Below are 21,007 nucleotides of genomic sequence, written 5' to 3'. Positions count from 1 at the left end.
GGTCAAGGGTGGAGAAGAGTGGCCCATATTTGTATTTCTCTTGGACTAATTTCCGCCATAGGGGTTGATTGTCTGTCAAGAATCTCCATATCCATTTTGCAAGTAGAGCAAGGTTTTTGTGCTGTAAATTTCCTACACTTAAACCCCCTAGGTTCTTGGGGAGTTCAATTAGGTGCCACGCAGCCGGGGGAAGACGGTTTTTATCCACATTCCCGGACCAGAAAAACCGCCTTTGTAGTCTTTGTAGCTTATCAATAACCCCCTTTGGAGTCAAGAAGATAGACATGTAGTACAAAGGGAGACTTGAGAGTGAGGCTTTGATGAGAGTTGCCCGACCTCCAAGGGAGAGAAGGCTTCCTTTCCATGTCGCCAGTTTCTTGTTCATTCGGTCTATAATAGGATCCCACGTTTTAATCCTCGAAGGGTTGCCACCAATTGGGAGGCCTAAGTAGATGAACGGGAGGGTCCCGATTTTACAGAGTAGTGCGTTGGCAGCACCCTGTAGCCAAGATGGGTCTACATTGATTCCATAGATTGAGCTCTTATGGAAGTTTATTTGCAACCCTGAGGAGAGTTGGAATAATATGAGAGCCTTCTTGACATTTAGCAGAGAGTGCAAGTCTGGTGGGAGAAACATTATAGTATCATCTGCATATTGTAAGTGTGATACTTTCGGCCCGTTCCTGCAAATTTCGATACCCTGCCATAAATCAAGTGAGATAGCTTTATGGAACAGCAAATTCAATGGTTCAACCGCAAGAGTGAAGAGAAACGGGGAGAGTGGGTCGCCTTGGCGAAGCCCTCTTTGAAGTTTGAATACGTGTGTCGGAGAACCATTGATAAGAATTGATGCCGAGGCTGTCATTATGCAAGAACGGATCCATTGTCTCCACTGGGAGGGAAAGTTCATTTGCTCAAGCACCCAATCTAGGTATCCCCATGAAATACTATCGAAAGCCTTGTGGAAATCGAGCTTTAAGATGGTTGCTTTTGTTTTATTCCTTTTGCATGAGTCTATTATTTCACTGGCTATTAGGGCTCCGTCGAGGATTTGCCTTCCTTTAATGAATGAGGATTGTTGTGTCCCTATAAGGGAATCCATGACTCTTTGAAGTCGGCGAGCAAGGATCTTAGAGATTATTTTGTACACGCATCCTACCATGCTAATAGGGCGGTAATCTTTGAAGTCAGTCGCATTTGCTTTTTTTGGAATAAGGGCTATAAACGCTGTATTGCAGCCGCGTGGTAGACGTGAGGATTCCCAGAATTCTCGAACTAGCTCGTACACATCAGCTTTTATCACCTCCCATGAGCTTTTGATGAATCTAAAGTTAAACCCGTCGGGTCCAGGGGATTTTGATCCATCACATGAAGCCACCGCATCATCAATTTCATCTAGCGAGAATTTCTCAACCAATTGTTCAGCTTGTGTGGTGGTCAGGGAATTAAATTTAAGCCCATGAAAGACTGGCCTTTGACGGTGCTCTTCTTTAAATATCTTCTCAAAAAAATTTACTGCTTCAGATTTGATGGCAATAGGATCTTCAATAGTATTGTTTCCAAACGAAATTCTGTCAATGCTATTTTTTCGCTTCCTCAGTGTTGCCACTGTATGGAAATATTTTGTGTTTTTATCCCCTTCCTTAAGCCACTTTGCACGAGAGTTTTGGGCCCAGTAGGACTCCCTTCTTTTTAGCCAGCTCCATAACTCCAACTGAGCAGATTTCCGTTCATGTATTTCTGTGTCCTGTAGAGGTCTGTCATCTGCAGTTCGATCAATTTCATGTATTCGGTTTTCCAGGGCATTGATTTTTCCATCTATTTGGCCGAATTCAGAGGCATTCCAGCTCTTCAATTGTGTTTTAATATTTTTTAGTTTATCCACAATCGACAAATTCCTAGATATTTCCCATGCCTCTTTAATGGTTTTTGCACAATCTGGGTGGGAGAGCCAGCAGTTGAGGAAACGAAAGGGTCTAGGTCCCCAATTCTTTTTATGAGAGTGGACAAGGAGTGGACAATGATCTGATATTGTTCTTCTAAGCAGTACGACCTTCAGGGAAGGGAAGGTTGTAATCCATTGAGCCGTCACAAACAGACGATCAAGCTTGCTCTTTGACTGTCCTCTAAACCATGTAAAGTTCCCATTTGCTGAAGGGATTTCTAGCAGTTGCATCTCTTGCAGGAAGTTCCTGAAGTCACTTGAACCGTTAGGGGAGATATGTTGGCTGCCTCGATCCTCACAGTCAAGGACTTCATTGAAATCTCCAATCAGGAAACATGGCAGGTTGGAGGAGTTTTGGAAGTCTTTTATGGCACGCCAAACTTCTGCTCTGTCCATGGTTGTACATGGGTTATAGATACTGATGAGAGTACATTTGAATGATAATGATTGGATTTCTCCGGATAGTGCAATCCAGTGTTTCTCACAACATGAGTGGTTGAGAGAGAAGAATTTAGTGTCCCATATTGCCAGCAAACCTCCAGAATTACCATGAGATGGGGATGCGACCCATTGTAGTTTTGCCTCTTTCCAAATTGAGTTCAACAATCTGGCATTGAAGTTCTCTATTTTTGTCTCCTGAATAAACACAAAGAAAGGGGAGTGTTTGTTTATTCTGCGGATTGAACTTCTCTTGACTTTTGCCCCTAGTCCACGAATGTTCCATGATAAAACAAACATTATTATCCAATTAAGAAATGAGAGGGTAATTGATCGTATTATGCAGCGTGCCAATCTTCAGCTTGGCGCTTTAAGATTGCCTCAATTCGGCCCTGCAGATTGCTTGTTGACCCATCATATCTGAGCCCCAATTGGTTTGCAAGGGCAAGCACATCAGCAGCAGATATTGTGGTGGGGTGGGGGTTGGCTTGGCTGGTTAGGAGGGGTATTATTATTGATGGCGGAGGTTTGGGATGAGAGGTCTTTGGTTGCCGATGTGCTTTTTTGAGAGCTTTCTTGGCTCTTTTTGCTGTGTGGGATTTCTTGATATTGTGAGGGATGTTGTCCTCGAATCCTGGGGGGAATAGTGGTCCAGATGAGAGGGAGGATGACTGTGTGGTTCTACTGGACCTGTTGAGAGGTCCAAACTTGTTGGATATTGAAATGGGCGAGGTTGTTTCTTTTCGGGTGAGGTCTTTTTGGGTGGACTGATTCGGTTGAGGGAGTTTGGTTGGCCCTAATTTTGATTGGGCTGGCGAGAGTTGGGTTGTTGGTTGAGGTGTGTCTATTGTGTGTTTGATTGGCTGAAGGGGGGAGGATTTGACTAACTTGGTAGAGGGTTCCAAGTGGGCTGTATATTGGTTCCCAATACTTCTGTTTTGGGAAGGGAAAGCATTTACAGTGGTAGCAATTATGGCTGGTGATTCAGAGGATTTGATTTGGGATTCTTGGGGACTGTGTGGGCTTTGGTTCGGCTGTAGTGGGTTGTACGCGTCGTCATTTTCATCCGAGGAGATGGTGGTTGGAGGTGATGGCTGCGTTGCAACCACTGGGTGTTGGCATTCTTCCGTGACGCAGACAATGTGATTATGCTCTGCAATTTCAATTGCTAGTTTGCAGTTGATTGAGAAAAGGCAGTCGGTTAATATTGTGACTCGTGCACAGTTAAAATTTGAGTATTCAACTGATATGATTCTGCCAAATATGCAACCAATGTTATAGAAATTGTCATAACTCCAGCCACTCAACGGCACTCCGTATATCTTGACTTTTGCTTCTCTCCATTTTGATGCACTTACTTCATTGATATTTCGGATGTCCATGAACCACCTGTTAAGCCATTCACTTTCGATCATCGCTTTTTTGTCTTCATTAGTTTCAAAGGAGAGTAGGTGTAGCATACCCCCCATTGGCTTGATTGTTAGACAGGATACTCCCTCTGCGAGTATATGTTCGAGTATATTGTCCGATGAAAGTGAAGAGTTGGCCGTTGCAATGACACTTCTTTTGAACAGTTCTGCATTTTCTGTAGATTTTGAGCCTTTGATAGTGATATATTCTTCACCATTTATCTCCTTAACTACCAGTTCATCTCTTGTTTTTTCGACTTGTTCCCCCAGTATGCGGGAACTCATTCTTCTCGCAAGACACGGGACAAATTTGTAACAGTCTGGTTGGGGTGATGATTCATTGGGGGGGATTTCCTGTGATTTTTGGTCCGGTTTTCGGTTCTGGTGTGTTTTTGGGTTTGTTTTAGAGGATGTGTTGTCTGGGGGTTGGGTTTGGTTTTTGATTTGGTTGAGTGATGCTTCCTTGTAAGATCTGTGGTCTCTTGTTGATAATTGGGCATTCTTGTTGGTAGGTGTTTTCTGGGCTGATTTTGGTTGTGGGTGATGGTTGGTGATTGGGGGTGATAAAACCGGGGACACCTTATCTCGCTTCGCAGGATGAATTCGGACTCGATTATTGCCTATTATCCTTCCATCTACTCCTCTAATTGCATTGGCGGCGCTTAGATTGGCTTTGAACTTGACGAAAGCGAAGCGGTGCCGCCGGTGAGGACGGGAGATAGCCGGTAATTGAATGTAATCAATTTCTCCATATCGGCAGAATAGGTAGTGGAGGTCTTGCCGGCAGGTGTTTACAGGTAGGAAATTGATGAAACATGTTTTTTGGGCAACGGCGGTGGTGGTTCTAGGTTTTCTCCGGTTAACTACTGTCCATTGATTGGGGTTACTATTTCTCTCTCTAGGCACTCTCTCTCTCTCCATTTATTACGTGATATCTATTATTTCCATAATTTATTAACCTTTTTTCCATACAAAGATAGTTTACAAAAAAGTAGAGAATAAAAATAAAACAAAAAGATATATATTTTTGGAAAATATTTTAGGCGGGAAAATTTTACACCAGGAATTGACATGTGTCATTTCTGGTGTCTGTTTTAGTATATAGTAATAGATTAGCTCTCTTATCTTTTATGAATTTGGGACTCTCGCACGTGATGTTTTAGGGTCAGTACTTCACAGTCTTGCTGTGTTTGGCTTTGCCCCTTATAGTAGTAGGGCAATAGATATATCAGTTAGGTGAATCCCTGGGTGGCCAACTCCTCCACGTCTTCCGCCCGTCCATAACAACTTAATTAGTCGTTGTATGCTTCCTTGACCTGATCAACTCTATTGGCGGCGTTGAGCCTTGGATCTTGATCCATAACCTTAACCTAGTTCCTGGTCGCTTACTCCTTGTCGTCGGTCGCTTGTTTCAAGTCACGACCTTTATAGACGACATGTCTTGACCTGCAGACACGATAGTACGTATACCTGGCGATATGACATGATCATACGACAAAGCAGTTACGTCGTTAGTACAAAAAATGGGATTACAAGTAATACAACAAATTAATTAGACAAGTAGTTATTGATCCGGACGACTCTTAGATTGTTACATGTGAAATACGATTTTCTTAATAAAAATATTACTTCACATGCATGATTGTTAAATTTATTTGGGAGAAAATAAAATAGTGTGCTAAAGAAAGTAACATTAAAATTATGGAAAATTTCTAGTGTGTTTACGTCACTTTTCACTACAAAAAATTGTACCATTAACGACGGGAAATCCCGTCGCCAAAAGCCAATAATTGTTGATTAAAGACGGGATTTCCTGTCACGAACCCGTCATAAAAAGGGGCCGTCGTTAATGGAAAATACCGTCGTTAACCCCGTAATAAAAGACATTTGCGACGGTTGTTCCCGTCTTTGTTTGGTTGTTAGCCCCGTCGTAAAAGCTTTTTACGACGGAATTTTTGACCCGTCGTAAATAAGTTGTCGTTAAAGATACAAATCCTTGTAGTGTTTGTTGTCTAAATTTATTTGGTTGTTCTATTTAGTAAAATCATAAACTTGATACTCATCATCTAGTCTAGTTGGTTTAAGTAACAGAATGATAATTATAACTCGAGATAAAATTCTGTCTACGGTGTGACTAGCTCTCCTTGAGAAAAACAATCTCACTTACTCCCTTAATTATTGGTGCTTCATATAAATAGCAAAATATAAAAATCACAACACCATTTGGAGGGGTTCAAATTTCCACTCCCACCGAATGAAGCATTTTGAATTGTAAATTTCTTGTTCAAATATAAATAGGATGATCCACTAACATAAATAATTATATTATTTTCAAAACAAAATTTATCTTTATATCACTATATAATCGTGCTCCTAATTTGTTTTGTTTCTTTGTATTATCAGAAATGAGAATATTACTATAAACTGTTGTAGAAAATGAACTATTTTTGATGTCAAAATTTAAGCCATTAAAAGGTAATGAAATGACTAGTGAGACTCTTTTTTGTTGATAGTGCGTTTGAAGATCACTACTATATAATGTTAGTTTGTTATTGCCCTTATTGGTGAGCAAATATGGAAAAAGGTCAAAATGTCTATTTCATTATCTTTTACTTCATGTGCTTACTTTTGAATTTTGGATTACTACAAATTTCGTTTATTGGTACACCTAAACCTATGTATGTAGTGTATTTTTTGGGTTTATATTTTAAATATTTCAAGTGAGAATTGAAAGTTTGATCAAATGAGCAAAAATTGAACGGATTTTTGTGGAATGGAGATTTATAACTGCAATTCGTAGTACGTGGAAGTGTGGATGTCAACTAGTTTACTTGGTAGAGTTTAGAGGGGGTGATACTCAAAACCTGTGATCAAATCTTTTAATTTATACATTATCTATCGTCTTGCATCCGGTGGCTCTATGCACGCCAGAAAATATAGCATGTCGAAATATTGACCTAGTGGTTGATAAAAAGGGTTTGAGTACTACATCGATCACGAGTTAGAAATTCTCCTCCTCCATTTATACTTTGTATTATATTGTGGCTGGTTCACCTAAATTTAAATAAATAATTTATGTACGCAGGACAACAACCGTAAGGACTCAAATGTTTGCAAAATTGAACAATACTTTAATTTCAAGCAGTTACTTAGCTTATTACTCCCTCGTCCTTATTTGAATGTTTGTCTAGTATAGACAAATTTGCTTTATTAAGGTTTGGGCTAAAATTTTACAAGAAAATGAAATAAAATACGGAGTAGTCTTTTAAACTTTTATGAGTATATGTAACTATGTAAGTGGGGTACATAATGATCTATTACTATAAAAAAAAAAAAGGCAGTTTTTTAAGAATTGATTAAAATAAAACATACGGTAAACAAATTGGGACAGAGGAGTACTACTATCTGAATATAATAGCGGATTGACCGGAGGTGTGAACTGTAAGGAGGATGGAAGAAGACACCTACGATAAAGTTACTCCAAGCCGAAGAAGTATAAAGAGGGTTAGAATTTCTGCTACAATGGCCATACAATTGTTATTTTTATTTTCAAAAGCTTCGAGGAGTAAATTTAATTATCAAAAGGGCAATATGGTTAAAGAGTACATTCATATGTTGATAGAGTGATTTATAAGGGGAGTGAATTTTAACACCCGTAAATAAGAAAAAAATGAATTTTATTTTATTTTAAGGTGCCTTTTGATCATTTTATGATAATTTTATTTCCGTTTTATAATTTATCTATTGATCTGCATACGTATCCGTCTTATTTAAGGTGTATGTTTTTTCTTTTCACCAAGATGATTATTAGCAAAAGTAAAGTTACATCTATTGGGAATACAAAGATCCTTATTGGGAAAATTTAAAGAGTCAAAATTTCTATAAGTTTTTAAAAAAATCCAGGCCTTATTTTGTGTACAAAATACGGAGTAACAAATTACTCCTTTTTTAACAAAGATTTACTATTCACTTTATCTTTTACATTTGACCTTTACAAAATTAAAGCTTATCAACTAGGAAAAGCTGTTTATGTTATTTTAATTTAATGGTTTTCTTTAATTAAACCAAAATCGTGCAGTAATCATTATCTCATCTTAAAAGGATAGTTTACTAGAAGAAATTGTAAGAACATATCTGCTTTTAGCAAAATAAAAGAAGTCTTTGAGGATTTAAAAGTTTACCTATAGATTCTTCTAGGAGGCCCAAGATATACAAATATTCAAGAAAACGAAGAAAGAAAGTTGTAGCATAATGTCCTACACATTTGGATTTCCATTGATCTCATAGAAGACTCATTTAGGACACATCATGTTCACATTATTTCCAATTTTTCTGAAAAAATTAGTTTTGATAGTTTGTTTCATCATTATATAAAACCCCCTTTATAAAAAATAACGAAATAAACTATTAAAAGTTCAAAACTAATTTAGCTTAGTTTAAAAGCATAAGTGAAAAACAGGTAAATAAAATCCAACCTTCCATGATAAAAATAATAGAATAATTAGTGATGCCATAAACTTACAACATGTATTCTTGAACTTTTGCCTCCAAGGCTCCAAAGTATTTATAAGTTTGCCAAAATTAATTTACATTAAAGAATGACAATCAAATTGTATTAAAAATATCATGTAGGTCACGCACTGCAAATCTGCAATGATTATGGACTCATAAGTTCATAATCAGGGGCAACAATGGGCATAATTAATTGCACCCGTAATGAATTCATTGCTGGGTCAACTGAGTTAAGGCCAACAAACCCTTGTCTATCAATGGTCAAGTACTCAGTTGATATTTTATAAAAGGAAAATTTGTCAGAAATGACCTTTTAAAACACAAAAATTGTGAGAAAGGACTTTTTTTTTAAAAAGATGTGAAACAAGGCTCAAATTGGTCTTTTTTGTTGTCAATCAGGACCAAATGTGATTTTCCGGTAGTCAACCACTGCTTTCCGGCGTTGACTGGCGCGTGACAAGCACGTGGTGGACATTTTACGATTTTTTTTTTTTTTATAAAAAAAATCTTCCCTCCAAATTTATGTTTTAGTTTATTGAAAACTTTATGTAAGCGGAGTTGTTTTAGTTTATTGAAAACTTTATGTAAGCATTTGTGGTTTGATGAATAAAATGAATAAAATATTTTATGTAAGCGTTTGTGGATTGATAAATTTGGAGGGAAGTTTTTAAAAAAAGTCAACCACGTGCTTGTCACGCGCCAGTCAATGCCAGAAGCAGTGGTTGACTACCGGAAAATCACATTTAGTCCTGATTGACAACAAAAAATCCAATTTGGGCCTTGTTTCACAACTTTTTTTTAAAAATGTCCTTTCTCACAATTTTTGTGTTTTAAAAGGTCATTTATGACAAATTTTCCTTTATAAAAATAATTTTAGGATTAAAATATACCAATATTGATGTTTATTTATAAGGTACATTACCCTTTCATCAAGTGGTATGTAACTTCTAGTAATAACCGACTGTATTACGTAATAGAAATGAACTTGGTTGTAAATTTATAAGTACTGTAGGACATTTCAAAAAAACAACCCAACTAATTTGAGTCTATTAACAACTCTCTTTTGTATTCGTACTTCATACAAGTTGAATGGTTCAGTTTTTTGACAATAACTTTAAATATCTCGTAATTTAGATTGGATATTATAGATTTCACTGTAATTCGAAAATAATCCCACTACGAAAGGTGATTTATAAGTGCCATCCAAGTTCCCAACCCAACCCAAGTCTCAAATGAGACATCCTTCAGCCCGTCACTAGATGATGGGCCAGTCACAAGTCTCAATTCTTCCGTTTCCCACACATTGCAATTTGCAAGTCCAGCCCAATTACAGAGCCATCTTGTTTCACGAATTCCCGCCAATTGCGACACTTTCACAGTTCTCAGTTTCTCACTCAGCTTTCACACCCTAAGCAACTCCGATACTTTTTTTTAATTAAATCAATAAATTCAAATCTGTAAGTTTATAGTTCTTCAATTCTGCAGAACTTTATGCTACTTATGTGATATTTGTTCGCCTAATTTAATTTCGCCTTTTAGTTTTTGCTGATTTACGTTTTTTTTGCGTAATTTGTTGATTCGTATCTCGCAATTGAGTGTTCTACGTCCAGTCTTACGTAATTTCATTCGACTTATACGCTTATCGTCTCTCGATTTTATGCCTTAAAGATTTCTGATTATCGCAAAGTAATCTCTTTTTTATGCTCGAATTAAGGGTTAAGAAGTTGATTTGTTTATTTTATTTTGGGGTTATTCGTAAACACAATTAGAAGTTTGATCGTTTCCCCTTTTTGTTGATTAGCCCTAGAATTGTATCAAAACTTCTGTTGATTAGCCCTTTTTGTTGATTAGCCCTAGACAATTAGAAATTAGGCCAAAACTTATCACTTTTGTTTAATGATTGACCATTATCAGTATGTGGTATCACTAGTTTGGGAATTGGACAATGTTAGTATGTTACTATGATTCTGGACGAAGGTCCTTTGATTTTGTTGGTCTTTTATTCATTTTTTTTCTTTCCTAGGAATGGATTTCTTAATAACATCCTCTCTCTTATGTTCTACCGATTATCCTAATTTTAACTTGCTGCCCTATGTGTGTAGTTTGATTTTCAGGCATTGTGAGTGAGTTGCTTGAAGGCAAGGTGATGTTGATTTTTCAATGACAGTCTAATTCATCCCCATTACTATGGTATGCTTTTCTTTGTAAAAGTACAAATCAATATTATCCTACTTGCTTGGGGTTGATTTCCTGCTCTTTGTGAACACCTGTACATGTGGAAATGTGGTGGTTAGAGCATCTCCAATGGTTACTAATAGGGACTTGCTTGCAATTATATATTTTTTTCAAGCTATTTGCCAACCATTGGAGTAAAAAAGGGGTTCTAGCTTATTGAAGCAAATTGGCTCAACAAAGCTAATTAGCTTGAAATTTTTCTAGAGGGAGGAAAACCGATAGAAAAATTCTGAAATTAATAAAATTAGGAAAAAGTTGTGTTTAACCATTGGAGTACATCATAGCTAGAAAAGAAGTAGCTTAAAAAAGTGACGTGATACATCATAAACTAGCTAACCATTGGAGATGCTCTTAGGTGCTATTCCTAGTTTCCCAACAGCAGTTGCTTATGGTTTTCTAAATTGGGGAAATTTTTCCAGTTTTTAGAATTTGACTCGAACCGTTCTTGTTGTGGGTGTTTTCTGATCTTCATCCCTATTAATCTGTTCCCGTAAATTATACTACCAGTGTAAAAGCAATTAAGTCTGTTGTGCGAATATGTAATGCATTTTAATGTTGGTATATAATTGTGACTATAAGTAACAGCAACATTTAACACTGAGTTTGTACCTATTTCAGTTGCAAATGGCCCAACTAACTTAATTCATTGCTAATTTGCTTCCAATAGTAAACAGAGTATTCTTGCGGATTTTCCTGTTCTTATGTCAGCTAGCACACTGCAGTTTTTGCTGTTCTTATGTCACCTAGCACACTGCAGTTTTCGCTGTTATATTATAATAAGTCTTATATTCTGAGCAAGAAAGGATTGTTCAGCAAATTATTAAAGATACATTAAGAAATAAAGGCTTACTCCGTATTTAGCCATTATAAAAGATTCATTTTTGGAAGTGGAAATTATTAAAAATTAAAAGTAATGCCTATAATTTTCCAATTCCAAGTTGGATGATCTTTTAGCTTTTGGAAATAGCCAATAGAAGTCAGTTGTGCTTACATAATACAACACAACACAAGACAAAATTTACAATTTCAACATAATAGTTTTCTTACATATGCAGATATGCTAGATTGATCTAGTACTGTTTCGTATATGATTTTAGATATGATGTCTGATATGTTTGTACTCTCACCTTGCATTTCAGTTTGAGATATAATAAAACTATTTAAAGCAAACTACATTTTTGGTAGCGTCATGTGGGTAAATTTGTTGGGGGATGACTGCGATTCTAAGAGCCTTTTCCTACCATCATGTTCAAGAATAATATTATCGAATTGAAATACTTCTAGAAGATACCAGTCAGTAGTGCTATCCTTTCCTTCTCTCTTTTTGTCTATTGGGTGCTGTTTTATGTCATTATAATCTTGCATTGTTGCTGCAAGATTTTACTCGTTTGGTTTCTCCATTTGTGACGTTTTTATTTATATTAATTAGAGCACTGAACATCATAATTAATCTAGATGCAGAGTATTCTGGGAGTCAAAAGGGCTGGGTGATTGCAGCACCTTCTTCTGTTTTTCCTTTTTACCTTCCTTCTTGCTGCCGCTCTTCAACGTGGCAGGGTTGCGTGAAATCTGCTTAGAAGGTTCTTGTCTTTCTTTATTCACCATTAAGGGGAATCTAGGATTATCTTGAACCTTCATTTGTCTCCTTGATCCTTGTCTTAGTGCTGTTCCTGTTGTAGAAAAGTTATAACCTTAAACAATGAGGGAAAATCAGATTAAGGATTCCCTTTTTCGTGTCTCCTTAGGCCATGTCTTTGTAACGTTCTTAAGGAATGGATTTAATATAATGGTTTACAGGACTAAGAAATGACTTTTACCTACCTTCTTGACTAGTTGCATTAATTTAGTATAGTAAACTGAAGTTTGAAGTACTAATTTTCATATAATCTTTGTTGCTTGTTCTCCTTCTTAAATAGATATTCTCGGAGAGCCATTCTTTTTTGTATCGCGCATTCTATGTCTTTGGATTATATAATACAATAAGGATAGTTAGAGAAAAGAAAACTACTTAAATTTTTAAGCAGTCTTCATTTGCAAATTATGATGGAATATTGAGTTCTAAAATTAAACGGTTCTTGTAGTGTAGACAGGTAGTTAAACCTTAACGTCCCATTTTTTCTTTAAGAAAAAGACTTGCATAGTTTCATACTCCGTACTCGTATGTAGTGAAGAATTTAACTTTACTTCCCATGGGAGATTAAGTTCATTTTCTATTTTACTTTGCATATCTATCTTTTTGGTTTTAAGGAAGAAATAGCTTTTTACTTGAAGTTTCTCCTGTCTCTTTGTTCTGCTTGCTGCTATGTTTACTCTGCGGCTCAGAACTAAATCCATGAACATGATCCTGCCTTCTTTCCTTAATACTGAATCCTACATTTGTGCTTTTGATATGTGTATAGGTCCCTTATCTGTAGTCAGTTGAATGCTATGTTACAGAGAGAATTGGGACATAAGGCTTCTCTGTCTAACTGCCATTTCCGGGGGGTCAATATTATGCTTTACTGCCGAGGGTAGATATTGTCTTAGCCTATCTAAAAGTTAGTTGTAACACAGACACTCTCTCTTTGTAACAGGGAATGAGTTCTTGTTATCAAGATTAGGAGTTTGTTCTTCAGACATTTAGGTTTGGTTTGCCCATTGCCCATGAAGTTACTGTTACATTTACTCAAGGAAGCTGGGAGTTCTTTTTGCAACTTTCATAGGTAAATTTCTCCAGTATATCTCCTAGGTAGCAATTTTTCTGTGACCGTTAAATTTACTTTTGATTTGTTCCTGCTTTGTTTGCCCGATGAGGTAGCTACCTCAAATCCGAGACTGTAGATGCTTAAGAATGACAAAAATGCACCGATTATATGGCAGTAGGTACTAGGTAGAAATCCTCGGATGAACTCATGAACTGAGAGGAAGGGCGAAGGATTGAAAGAAGTGTTCTGCACAAGGCCGACTCCAAGGGACTATGTCCATAAAAAAATCAGTTATGTATTGCTCACTCTTCTATTTACATTTTACGAAATGCTACAAAAACAACATAAAACATGGGAAATCTCACTGAAAAGGAACCCAAATTTTCCACATCTTAATATCACAATCTAAACTACCACTATACACTAAATAAGAAGTGCCAGAATCAGTACTACTGTTTGGATCAACAGTTGCAGTTAAGCACTTAACAGGTTTCATATGTCCCTCTAAGACTGCCAAACAAACATATTTCTTGTCAATACCTGACTTCTTCCATATCCTGATAGTCTTATCAGCTGAGCCACTGAACAGCAGATCAGACACCACAGCCAAGCACAAAATGGCCTTGCTATGGCCTCTAAGTGCTCCCACCACCACCATATTCCCACCACCATTAGATTCTCTTTCCCACACTACAATCGAGCGATCACATGCTCCAGAATAAAGCACAGACCCATCACTACTAAGAGCCAATGCATTGACAGCGGACTTGTGCTTCTCTAAAGTTGCCACCAACGAATGCTTTCGCTCTCCCTTGTGTCTCTTCCACACCTTGATTTTCCTGTCAGCTGATCCGGTGTAGACATATCCATCTTTAGATAACTCGAGAGCATTAATGGCATCATCATGAGCCTTAGGAATTGATTCCAAACACTTGAAATTGGAGGTACGCCATACCTTGAAGGTCCGATCCCATGAGGCAGAGTATAAGAGGGATCCATCACTTGATAAGGAAAGTGCTGAGACAGTGTCAACATGATGGACCCAGGTACATGACTTATGACGTCGTACCTGTACATAGTTTTTAGCAGATAACAGCCTTAGGAAACGGTCGTTCATTGTGGGAAGAGTAGCTATACATTTGTACCTCTTATGGTGGCTTTCCTTATTGCTATCAATCTTCCAGACCCGGATTTTATGGTCTTGATGTGCACTAAACAGCTTGTCCTCCAAAGCCACCAAGGACTTTACTGCTCCATTTGTAGTAGCAACAATATTATTGCTATTAATTTCAGCTGGACTCTGATTATTCATGGTAAGTTCCCTAGGCCAAACCCGGATTTCATCGTTCGAGGAACCGCTATATAGATATTTTCCGGAGAGGACAAGGGAGAAGACATAGGAGGTGTGGCCTTTGAGGGTGGAAATACACTGGTGGTGCATGGTAGTGTTAGTTTTCTGATCAAGTTGTTGGGATATTGAGAGAGAAGGGAGGGATTGGAGACTTAGTTGTGACGTGAGAGAGGATGAAGACGACGAGGAAGAGTACCCAGATCGACAACCATGAGAGTTAGATTGGTTTTCTTCTCCTAGATGGCAAGGTAGCGGATATTGAAGAAGTCCCATATTTGGTTTTCTTCTTCAAAGTTTTAGAGGTAAAAAGGTGTGCTTGATGGGTGGGTAAGAGATTACAACATAACGTGTTTTTAAAGACGTGAAATTAAGTAAGTTATGTTAAGGGATAAAAATATAAAATGCATTTGAATAAAGTAGAAAGTTCATCAAAATAAATAAAAATAGTGGGGTTTCACAAGATACTATTGAGAATGTAAGCAATACGATATTGTACGGGGAACTCAGTCCAACTTAGCAAGGCGCACATAGCACTAACCCATATTATGGGTCCATCCATTTTCACCTTTTTATAGTTGTCTGTTTAGTGTCAAAGTGTTTTCTTCCTCGGATGAAACATAAACTTATTTCTCCGAGTATATCTAAAGTTATCCAAATTTATCTAATCTTATAAGACTTGATTTGAACTTATTTGACATGTAATTGCGTAATAGAGTACACTTATAAGATCTGATTTAAACTCTTACAGTCTTACTTGATTGAACGTTATTAAAGGCTATCTAACTTATTAGACTTGAAACTTATTTTTTAACGGTGAGAGGACACACCCTAAATTGTCATTTCATTCTTTTACTTTTTGTTGCAAAGTTTTGAAAGTTATGGTCTTTTTTACATTGGAAAAGTCCAGCCATCGGTTCTTCTTCGCTTGTTAAGGATAAGGTGTAAACTACTAAACTGGTATCTTTTGGTAAGTTCAACTTTAGTAGCTTCTTCGTTTATAATTTTCCTAGGGTGAGTGGTTAGGTTTGGTGCATATTTGAAGACTACATAAAATTAAGAATGAGATCATATTCAATGAAACATGTATTAAACTATTAAACAACTTGCGGTACCTTCGATTAGACCATCTAACAACAGCAGCTCACTTATGAAGAAATACTCCATACTTGTATGAAGCAACATTGGCTAGTCGTCATGCCAACAATGATAAAACATTCTTAGGGGTTGGACATTTTAAGCCATTACGAGTGCTATTTTGGATACATCCTGGTGTCTATTACGGAGTAGAATAATCCCAAGTATTGGAGTAAACGCATACAGGATAGATCAAAGAGTACTTAGTTGTTTGTCAACGTCCATGTTTTAACTTAGATATTTGGTCATTAGGTGTACAAATCTGCGTAGATTGAATTGGGGTCATGATTCATGAACAAGTATACCACTCGGCGGTTGAGACTTTAATCTAGTCATTAATAATAATCTGACTAAATAAACCATGTAGCAAGGATATGTTTTTAGGTTAGATTTGATTTGATTTGATTTTTATAATATATACTATTTGATTTAGCTTTTAAAAGAATGCCAATTGTGAAACAAGCGTAGTCATGTCACCAAAGAGCACAAGATCCTTTGCCTCACACTAATAATTTAATACAAAACCATCTTTGTGGAATAACCAGGACCACAATACCATATTGATCTTACCCATTTACAATTTAACTTAAACAACTTGAGTTTCAAATTAGGTCAGCTTAGGGACCCAGACTAATTTTATTATTGTGTGTTTAAATTAAGAATCATTTAGAACATGTACCACTTATTTTGGTTGATTTCAGAATAGTACGTGTTGAAAGCTATAGATTGATCTCATGATTCCTAAAAGTGATGAAATCAGGGCGAGGGGTGGGGATTAACCCTAATCATGCTGACTAACGCCACGTGAAGCATGCTAACCGTCTTGTAATGGAGTTTATAATATTGCTTCTTGTTTCATAAGCACTGGTTAATTATCTCTATAGCAACCTATTTTAGAATATTGAACTACTAAAGGAGCAATATGTTTCACCAAGTTGCAATGAGATGATGTAGTAATAGGGTGGGGAAGAAAGGAGGTTAGGGGTTGATTTTTATGATAAGGGAGCTTATCTTCTAGATACCTGAGGTAAGTGACATGAAAATAACATTTTTCAGATTGACCTTTTAATCTCAGAATGGTTAATTTGACCTAGCTGTCCTGTTTAAGATTATGGTGCTTTTTGTTATTCCTTGCAGTCGTTTCAACAATGTTGTTTTCTTTTGGTTATCCTTTATCAGGTTTGAAAAGTGATGTTTGAGGAATATCACAGAAGTGTAAAGAATGTTACAGGTTGGTAAAATCTTCCCTGTTCCACATACTAACATGCTTAATTTGGTTATAGTAGATGTATTTGATTGTTCAAATGATAAACAGGGAGGAAGAGTATTGTCACATATCCTCTTTGGCTGGTAAAATAATAAAATTGGAGCAAGTGTTGTAGAACTGGTAGAATAGTACGATCCACGCTTGGATAATAAAAACTAAATTCTGAAAAGAGTTGTAAGCTTAATAATGAACACAGACAAAGAGTATCGGAGTATGGGCTAACAGTGTATTCGAGTCATATAATTGATGTTGTTATTATATTCGTAGCTGTATTAGAGTAAGGCAACATACAATGGAATAAGACATTTTAGTTAATTATAATTATCTTTCCCTAAGGTCTAAAACTGATATGACTTTAGTGCCATGACGCACCCTAAGGCTAATGCACCTACTATATCTAATCCTAATTGAGTAATTGCATATGGCTTTTACAATAGCTGAAGTCATAGGGGTCGGTTCATGGTGCTACTATAGAATTATTTTGTCGCGCAAACTTTGATCTTTTACATGTTCTGAAACAGACTTGTTCTAGTGAGTGTCCTACTCAACAACTTTTGTAGTCCCAACCCTATTCCCCGAATTGAAGCAACTGTTGTTCTTCTTCTTAGCTTTGAAGCCTTTGGTTGAGTCCAGCAAGAGTATTGCATGGTGGTCCTAGACTTAGTTTACAGAAAAGGGTCGCTAGCAAGAAGTACATTATATTGGTTTAAGGATATACTCGCCCATGTAACTATCTAAGCGGGAGTATATATGTGTGGAAAGATAACACAATTCTATACACTAGAATGTACTAGCTTACTACTTGCTAGTTTTGTCATCTTTTCTGTATTCTTATCTCTGGTTTGTTGCTTAACTAGTTAGACTTTGGACATTGTCGTGTACATGTATATTAGTAAGACTCATAATAGGTAAGAAACAAGTCTTCACAATGAAGTCAGTATGTGTACTAATCTTGTTCTAGTTTATCAACAATATCAAGAATTTTGTTTGAAGGACATTCAATTATGTGAACTTCATATTTGCCTACACAGGAAGTCAACAGACCGTGTTGAAGCAAGCCTTCACAAATAATACACGTGAGTGTCCCACATTGAGAAAAGAGGTGAGAGTTAATCACTTAATAAGGATAAGAGGATACTCCCCTTATTGTCATATGATTTTAAGGTGGAACCTCATTTGAACTTGTTAAGTTGGCTCTCTTTCTTCATGATTGGCGCGGCCCAGGCCCGTATCAAAGGTGCCACTGGTAGGCAGTACAGGGAGGAAGGTATCCCAAGGTTGAAGAGAAAGAAAATGGAGAAAGTACAAGATAAAGTAACATAAGTACAAGATAAACCCTAGGTATCATACTATCATCGAATATACAATAAAATAACATAAGTACAAGATAAAGTAACATATATTATGTAAAAAATAACAAACGTAGTATAAAATTATGAAAACAGATTAGCTTATAAATTGACGAAAATTACGAACTGAATTTTAATTCAGGATGCAATTGTGTCACCGTCTTCAAGTTATACAAAACTACAATTGTACAACTAAAAAGGAAAACAAGCTCAAAAAATGAGGGTTTATAAGTAAAAAAATTCAAAAATATGAACAAAAATTAGGAAGAAACTACATAATTATTTAGAAATTAATATTACTCACCTTATATTTTTGAATTTCTTGTTTTCTAGATGTTTTTCAGACTGTTTTTCTTCCATTTTACTTCAGAAATCTTCAAAATTGCGGGGAGAAACGTAAATGGGGGAGGAGAGTTTTAAGAAATGTAAATGAAGAGGAGAGAGAAAACTTTAAAGTCTTTAAAATGGCGATTTGTGATAGTTGTGAAGTGAGAAAGTGGATAGGAGAGAGTTTCAAAATGAAAATGAAGCGTTGCTGTAAATTTTCTTCATTTTAAGGCTACTTATGCTTATAATTTTGGCAGTTATGCTATGTTATTCTTTTTTTTTTTAAAAAATAATTTTGTATGTTACGTCTGTCGTTTCACATGTTATTTTATGTTATCTAGCGTATTTATGTCGTGCACGCTTTGTTTTGTATTTGCTGTGTTTTTCTTGGGGAGTACTATTTGGACGATACTCTCGGATGTATAATTCAGTAATTATTATAGGAGTACGAATGTACGATACACTTTTCGTATGCATGATCCTTAATTCGCCTCGTTCTAACTTTTTGTTTATTTAATTTGAAGTTATACAGCCTTGAAAGAAAGTGTAGTTCCTATCACCGAATGCCCATAGCAATGAAGTTTGTTGGACATAGATGTTACAATTCATTAGCCTTATCTAACATTTGGTTTGATCTAATTGGAAGATGAAAGGTTTGCCTAAATTTGATTAGTGGTGGCAATAATATTTTGCTTTTGCAATCATGTTGGTACGCTTTCTGGTTATGATTTTATCGTACTTTTTTCGTTACTTAAATATTATATTATGTTGACTTTACGTTTTTCTACACGTAATGTTGGCTCTTAATCTTTCGAATTATAAGTAAAAATTATAAAATTTGATATTCAGAAAGTAAATATTGATACAAATCTAACAAAATTCAACATGATTGCATATTTTCTTATGTATATATTATAAAAGATGGTCAAAGGCACAACGTAAATGGTGTAAAAATCAACATGATGCTATATTTGTAGAATGGAGGAAATATATTTTCCGGACAAAAAAATTGAGGGCGTCAAAATCGCAGCCATGCATGTATTATGAAATACATGCCATGGGCTTGTTTGTAATTTCCCAGCCATTTTGAAATTGTTGAATAGTCAACCCCGTTTGCCAACTTGGATCCTATGAATACCATTTTAAAATATTTAGCACCATTTTTGTGATATTAATACCACTTTATAAAATTTAGTACAAAACGAGTACCATTTAAAAAAAGTTTAGTACCATTTTTGTAATACCAATACCATTTTTGTAATACCAATACCAACTCAGCAATGCCAAATCACCACCCCGTTTTACAAATTTACAATTCCGTTATACATTTCCCCCCAAAAATATTTAACATTTACATTTATCTTTTTATTTGGGGTTGGCATGTTTTTGCAAATACATGCCAGACATGTATTTGGACTTCCTCAAAAAAATTAGAACAATTTACGGCTAAAATGATAAAATATGTCAAAGTTCTCTGACCTATTTCCTAAAGTTCCTAATTTGGTGTACTCAGTAGACCTGTTCAACGGGCCGGGTTAGGGCCAGGCCGAAATAAAATGGTCCGGGCTGGGCCGGGTTGCATAAAGATTTTAAACGGGCCGGGCCAACCCGTTTTAAAATTATTAAAAAAACAGTGTGATCGTCGATTTCGTTCAATTCAGTATATAGGTAAACACTCATGACTTCAATTCTCTAATTGATTCAAGTAACTCTTCTCATTTAAACAAAAAAAAAAAATCTCATCTAATCCATTTCCAAAAAAATTCATGGCGGCAGCAGCAACAACCTTGGTAAGAAAGCCACAACCCCACCTATGATGGGAGCACTCCCTACCAACGTTGCCAGGTCATGTTTGGGCTAAAGGCTGGTGCTCGAGGAGGAAGGGTGACAGCAATGGCTACCTACAAGGTAACCTTGGTTATTAACCAGCGTATCACTGTGTAGATTTAACCAGCAACCTTGAATTGGTAAGAAACCTGCACCATCGGTCAGGAGGAGAGAGAGAGGAGCAAGGGAGGGTGATAGGATTTTTTCTTTTAAAACACAAACTGACAGACTTTATAAAACATAACCCTACTTAAGCCCTCTTAGGGCCCAACTGAACCCTTTAATAATCCATTAATAGTCAAGCCCTCTAACAGCCCAGCCCTTTTATAAAATTAAAGGGTTGAGCCCGTTATCAAACGGGTTGGATACGGGCTTTTATTAGGCCTCCGGCCCGTTGAACAGGTCTAGTACTCAGTACAAGTGTGTACATACAGGCCCGGCCATGTACAAGCCCAAATGGGACTCAGCACAGGGCCTCATCTTTCAAAGGGCCTCCAAATTCGTGAGAAAAACTGAATGGAACCCAAAA

At 36.5% G+C, this 21,007-nt stretch overlaps 1 protein-coding gene and 2 long non-coding RNA genes across 8 annotated transcripts; 1 reads left to right on the top strand and 2 right to left on the bottom strand.

The window, feature by feature from the left end:
* Positions 1 to 9,567: 9,567 nt before the first annotated feature.
* On the top strand, positions 9,568 to 18,444 carry LOC110782877 (uncharacterized). Of its 6 annotated transcripts, none has more exons than XR_002531988.2 (6): positions 9,568 to 9,761; positions 10,407 to 10,494; positions 13,113 to 13,241; positions 13,399 to 13,513; positions 16,888 to 16,939; positions 18,007 to 18,444. It is a non-coding gene; the product is annotated as an uncharacterized lncRNA (long non-coding RNA). The 6 variants fall into 6 exon arrangements; XR_008918689.1 differs by lacking the exon at positions 18,007 to 18,444 and adding an exon at positions 17,497 to 17,972 and having other exon boundaries at positions 13,402 to 13,513; XR_002531987.2 differs by lacking the exon at positions 18,007 to 18,444 and adding an exon at positions 17,497 to 17,972.
* On the bottom strand, positions 13,499 to 15,784 carry LOC110782876 (protein JINGUBANG-like). Its single transcript, XM_021987119.2, has one exon. The coding sequence runs from the start codon at positions 14,845 to 14,847 to the stop codon at positions 13,585 to 13,587; it is 1,263 nt and encodes a 420-aa protein (XP_021842811.2). The 5' UTR covers positions 14,848 to 15,784; the 3' UTR covers positions 13,499 to 13,584.
* Positions 17,855 to 19,351, bottom strand: LOC110782878 (uncharacterized). The gene is made up of 2 exons (XR_002531989.2): positions 18,629 to 19,351; positions 17,855 to 18,218 (listed from the first exon to the last, which is right to left on the bottom strand). It is a non-coding gene; the product is annotated as an uncharacterized lncRNA (long non-coding RNA).
* Positions 19,352 to 21,007: the final 1,656 nt, after the last annotated feature.

The sequence above is a fragment of the Spinacia oleracea genome, chromosome 1, assembly GCF_020520425.1.
Source record: "Spinacia oleracea cultivar Varoflay chromosome 1, BTI_SOV_V1, whole genome shotgun sequence".
Classification (NCBI taxonomy): Eukaryota; Viridiplantae; Streptophyta; class Magnoliopsida; order Caryophyllales; family Amaranthaceae; genus Spinacia; species Spinacia oleracea.
Note: the sequence above shows the minus strand (reverse complement) of the source record. Positions and strands in the feature narration are given on the sequence as shown.